The sequence below is a fragment of the Centropristis striata genome, chromosome 16, assembly GCF_030273125.1.
Source record: "Centropristis striata isolate RG_2023a ecotype Rhode Island chromosome 16, C.striata_1.0, whole genome shotgun sequence".
Lineage (NCBI taxonomy): Eukaryota > Metazoa > Chordata > Actinopteri > Perciformes > Serranidae > Centropristis > Centropristis striata.
Genome location: NC_081532.1, coordinates 22,719,796 through 22,725,768, shown reverse-complemented (window position 1 = coordinate 22,725,768; position 5,973 = coordinate 22,719,796). Strand labels below are relative to the sequence as shown.

Here is a 5,973-nt window from a genome sequence, read left to right as displayed (position 1 = left end):
ATTTTCACTGTGGTAACAGGCAGTTTTATGGGACTGGTGAACATTCTTCATCCTTCTCGTTTTGAAATAATTCAGATTGACTAAATGTTCCCAGAAGTCTCGACACGAGGGGCTTCTTTTCGTACTTTCTAGATTTATGTTTTTAGGAAGGCAGTAAAACAACTCTTTAATCTCTGTGTGGGGAAGTGATTTTTTGATTTTGATGTATAAATGAATAAGAAGCAGCATTGTTGGCTGAAATAAATCTATATATACTGGCCTGTCTAATGTCTAGCTCTTGAAATGGACGGCATGTTTTACCTCTAACGCACAGACACACAGGTACATCACAGAAGCCTGCTGTGCTCTGCATGAAAGAGCTTTTTTTTTTTTAGAGCAACACAAATCAGATGTGTATGGCAGTAATTACCCTAGTTCTTGGCTGGCACGCTGCGGTCATTTAGAAGATTAATCAGTCATGGACAAATAAACAGACGCTGCTCTCTGAATGTCACTACCCAAATCTTACACACACCCAGAGTTCAGCATGTGGAAAGACTCCTCTAAGATACTTTATTGCACTTTGTTTCTGCAGTGCAAGATTCATTCACAAAAGCAATTACATACGTCTGAAGGCAGGAGTATGATTGATTGATTTCTTTATTTTCGCATCATGCGCATAAAGCACACAACCCTCATTGATTTATAAGACACCTAAAATACAGTTAAAGTTGTCAAAAATCCGATTTTTCTCCAAATTTGGCAAATAAATTGACAAAAAAAGGTTTCCTTTCCTGACACAGTTCAAGTTTTTATTTAACAGTCATCCAACCAAAAGAAATCAGCATACATGTAGGACATCTTGTTATCTAAAAGTACATCTGATATGCCTTGTAGACAGGACAGTTAAACAAAAAAATAGTGTCTCTAAGAATAACCCAGACAACATGTCCACCAAAGGAAATACAAAAAACTTTGAAAATTAAAAAAAAAATTCAAATAAAAAGTCACACTTTGCCAAGCTATAGTGATCTCAAAAAATATATAATAGATATACATTTAATTAGAATATAATTGTTTTTTAAATGTAAAACTCAAGACTGAATATGTTATGATCATACTTAGAATACAGAATATTGAATATATCAGATCATAACATGTCAGGTACAAAATGCAGGGAAGAATTGATTATTGGTCAACATCAGAAAAAGACTCCTTGTCATTCATGTCATGCAGTTTTCCAGGATACACTTAACTTATTAAATGATATAAATGCTCATTAACTACAGCCATATTTCAGAGAATAGTTTCAACACAGTGCCATGCCCTCAGGCCTCGTATCACTATAGGTAGCCATGAGCTCATTTCTTGTTAGCCAGTTAAGGCTCCCCGCACAGTAGATACTGCTCTCTGTAGGCACATGGTAATTATCTGCAGGCACGCAAACGCTATTTGGCTAGCTCGGCCCCCCAACACTCTGAAGAGTGTGAGAGACGAGCCTTCCCTCCACCTTGTTTTATTTTTCTGCAATCTTCAGTCCATATGACAACCACATCCTTCATAAAAGGGCCATATTTTTCTCCCTAAACATGTCACATTCCAGTGCATGACTGCAGCTTTTGATTTGCCATATATTGTGAGTGAATCACAAACTTTACTGCATGTTCCACAGTGAGTAAGGCTGGGCTTCTGTTGAGTCATGAGCACAAATGATTTCCAGGAGATTGCTCCATGTTTTTTTTGTCAGTGTGTGATTCATTGTCAAAGAAGGTAATCCAGATTAGCCAGGTAGTCAGGGATAAGGATTTTTTTTAATATAGCAATTTCCCAGCACCTCATTCAATGGAGGCTCTGCTTAAGCATGTGAAATAAAATGCTGCCCTCTTGTGTTCAAATAAACACTTTCTGTCCCCATTTGAAAATCACATCACATAAACACTTTATTTCTGTTGATCGTAGGAAGTGTTTAATGTAGCTGTGCTGCTGACCGTGGTGCTCTTGTCCTCTCCAACAACCATTCTGCTGTTGTAATAGTAGATGAACAGAAAGAAACCTGCAAAAACAATGTAAAACATTGGATATTTGTACAGTAAATAAGACAGTTTGAGTGCAGTGTTGGTTTGGAGTCTACCTTGGAAGGAGTTGAGGATGGTGAAGATGTAGTAGGAGGCAGTGAGCAGAGGTCCATAGCTGAGGAAAGCAAAAGCCCAGGTGATGCCAAGAAGGAGGAACAGGCCGAGAATGGAGAAAGAGTTTGTCTTGATGCGGCTGTTGCCATCAGCTTTCCCTGATGCAGGCAGGAGAATAATCTGCCGCACAGTCATTACAAATACAGTGAAGGTGAAGATGAAGACTACACTGTAGTAACCAGCGTTCACCCCCTGGTGGACGACAGCATCAGAGATCCAGCACCTGGAGAAAAACTTCTTAGTGGTATTCATCTTTTTTTGTGAGTAATGCTGGGCTTATGCCAAACGATTTTCCCAGTCCCAGACTAAAAACTAAAAGTCTTTAGTAAATCTAGGAGTCTTACTGGAGTCACAGCGCGCTCCCGTCATCCCGATCGTTAAGTGTAAGATAGTAATCTGCGCTGTTTCTTATCAGTCTTTTCCTAGTCTTTGGTTTGCGATCAAATCAAACGTGTTTGATATTATCGCAAGTCGCAGTGACGTAACACAATCAACGACCAATAGATGAGCGGTTCCAGACCGGCAGTAAAACCACTTATCATCACAGTATCATCACAATAATGTTAGTTAGCTCAGTCCTAAATACAAATATAGAGATGTAGTATATTTACGGCCACAAGCGGGATTTTGGGGGCGCTGTTCTTAGTAAAGAGAGCAGTAAGCAGATCCAGTTAAGTAGGCTAATAAATAATTGATGATGAATGTGTGATTAACTAAATGAAAGTTGATAGAGCTGATAAGTATAATTATTCAATTAAACAAATTATAATTAAATAAGACATAAATGTATATCATTAATTCTTTTCTACAGTTTCCTTTCCTTTATTCTTCCTTATATCTATTTTTACTGTAAAATAGTCAACTTTTCAGAAAAACAGAAATCCTTTTTCAGCTTTGTGAGGGCGTCTTCTCTTCTTTTTTCTTTTTCTTTTTTTCAACACAAACCACTGCGCACACAAAAATTGCATGGTAGGTAAAAAATGCTAAAGGAAATCTAGTTGTAGTCTTGTAAATAGTGACCCTGCAAGATTCACAGTCTTTGTAGAATCTCAGTCTGAGACTAGGCCTGGACTAAAAACTCTTAACACTTGTCTTTAGATGTGAGCAGGTGTGAGCTGATAGTCTTGCAGGAGTCTTTCCAAATCTTTTCAAAGTCTTCTGGTGTATAGGTAGCATTACTTTCTTCATTTAACTTTGAAAAATTATTTCACCAGAATTGTTTTTCTTCTCATTTGCTTCTCATGGTTCTTGTAGAAAACCCATTTTGTAGTCAGTTGCTGTATTTCTATTGAAGTCAAAACGAAATTTGAAGTGACATTTTGAAATGTCGCATTAAAGAAGCAAACTAGTGACGTGAGCTGCATTAACATTCTTTGGTAAGGAGATAGCAGTGTAGTGTCAGTAAACAGTAGTAGAAGAAAATAAGGTGCGACTTTGGCCAACTTTGACCACCCACAAGAGGAAATGGAAAGAAGTCTTCAGGAACTGGATTAAATTGTGCAACTTATAATTGTTCTTTCATGCCAGAGAAAACAGCTGATCAGTCATGTGAGTTCAATGTTCGCTGAGTCAGAACTTATCCGGAAAAATCGTTTCCATCTCCAGTTTAGCGCATTACAGTTTTTCTCAATTGCTAAAACACTAAACCCTATTGTCTGAGCCAAATGCTCAGTTGCCTGAACCCACTGATGAATCAATCTGATGAATCAAACACTCTTTTGGCAAAACCATAAGCACTTTTTACCTGTTTAGACACAACTTGCCAACACATTTTCATTGTGATGCACCCGTGCTGCATAATGGTGAGCACAGGTGACAAAAGTCAAACACAATTAAAGCACAGGTGTCACCACTTGAACACAACAACTCAAAATTGATCACACTTGTGGCTAATGATGTAAGGCAGGGGTCTCAAACTCAAATCACCTGGGGGCCGCTGGAGGCAGTATCAAAATGACCAAAAAAAGACACAAAATAAAAAAATAAAAAAAAATTTACAGAAAAAAAACTAAATTTCTTACGTAAAAAAGACACAATATGACCAAAAAAAGACGCAGAATTACCAAAAAAGACACAACATTATTAAAAAAGACACAAAATTATTTAAAAAAGACACAACATTATCAGAAAAAGACATAAAATTACCAAAAAACTAATTTAAAGGGACCTTCCACACACAACATGGTAAAGTGCCATTCATATAAAACTCGCATTAAACTTTCATATCAAGGTGGGGGCCACAAAATATCGTCACGAGGGCCGCAATTGGCCTGAGGGCCGCTAGTTTGAGACCCATGATGTGAGGGAACACATAAGCCAGTTCAGAGAGCACTGGTTTGTGAGGCCCTAAAATGGATAGAAATCTGAGTGCACAAGATTTCTGCTTGTTTTTACAAGTGCTACGTGTGAATGCACAAGATTTCTGTTTTTTGTCTTTTTGTACACGTACTAAATGCACAGGTTTTTTGTTTTGCAACATGTATTTAGTCTACAATGAACATTTATTTCTCCAGCTTCATGTCCTGAGCATTGTGTTTTCTATTTTTCTATGTAGTGTTTAGTGACTGCTCAGTAGTGTTTTCAATTTTGATTGACTCGGGGCACGATTTGACAACATAGTTCAGTTCTGAGCACAGATTGAACTGTTTTGAGGGGAAAGTTTGGTTTTGCAAGAAGAGTCTGAGGTTTTGTGAATGTAGCTTGAAAATTGGGTTTTGTGTTCACAGTTTAAAGAAAAGGAGAGCAGCTTTCAAGAAATGTGTCTTAGCAATCGAGAAAAACTATAACTATTTTTCCGAAACAGAGAAAAACCACCTCAAGCGAGCGTAAAAACTTTTATGCACATTTTGAAAGTTTTATTGAATTTTGTTGTTTCCAACAAGCTTTTGTCATGCGAAATCTTAAAAATGTGCAGAGAAATTTGTTGATAGAAACACAAGTGAGACTTGCTTACATTTTTGCTGAACTCCCATCATCGGCGTTAATGGCCAGGTAATTGTATTGACTCAAGGCTGCAAGAATGATCACCACTATGGCTGGTGTGACTAAAGAGAAAAAGTACATGTTTTTGTTACACTTTTGTGAATTTAAGACTGTTCTGCGCAAATATGCTGGCTTCGGTTCTCTTACCCCATCCTGCGACGGAGATCTTCATCATGTAATGTTTGATGTCAGTCGGGCGCTTCAATAGAACTAAGTACAGGTGCAGAGCCTGCATGAAAAACCAGGTAATAGTGGCCAACATGGTGTAGTGCATGACTGCTGCCACCGCCACGCATGCGCCAAAAACCCCCAGGTTAGCAATGCTCTCATTCACCAGGAAGGACAAGTTCAGGGTCAACATAGCAACAAAGAGGTTCATCAGGATCTTCGTTGCTTGGCTTGCTTTTTGTTTTCTGTGGATGGAGTTAGTTTTGTGTCAGAAAAAGACAAAAATACCATAAATCATAGAAGGAAACTGAGAACGTTATTATCATCGCGATTTAAACTTTCGGACAGTCCTTGATCAGATCATTGGAAATCTTAAAATTGTGATATAATGTCAAAATCACTAGTTAGTCACTTTATTCTACTTGCCTCATTTAAAAAAAATGGTTTGGAATAACTAGATGCTCCTCAGCGACACTGTGAAACCATGATTGATTCTGCTGAGACGAATGGTCACATGACAAATATTAACTGTAAATCTGTTTACACAGACCAGAGAGGAGAGGACAGGAGAGGAGAGGCTGGAAACATGGACATAGTTCAATATGTAGAATATGTGGAGACCACTTTCCCCCCCAATATTTCTGACACTAGTGGA

General features: G+C 38.0%; 1 protein-coding gene across 1 annotated transcript; it reads right to left on the bottom strand.

Annotated features, from left to right (window-relative positions):
- Positions 1-621: 621 nt before the first annotated feature.
- On the bottom strand, positions 622-5,159 carry LOC131988323 (adhesion G-protein coupled receptor G2-like). The gene is made up of 3 exons (XM_059353441.1): positions 5,122-5,159; positions 2,111-2,391; positions 622-2,032 (listed from the first exon to the last, which is right to left on the bottom strand). Coding segments are annotated over exons 1-3 (396 nt in total). The 5' UTR covers positions 5,124-5,159; the 3' UTR covers positions 622-1,919.
- Positions 5,160-5,973: the final 814 nt, after the last annotated feature.

Bases quoted from the DNA above. Each gene is read 5' to 3' on its own strand.
- LOC131988323 (XM_059353441.1), bottom strand. The intron at 2,033-2,110 runs GTAGACTCCAAA...TTGTTTTTGCAG, and splicing joins CATCCTCAACTCCTTCCAAG to GTTTCTTTCTGTTCATCTAC.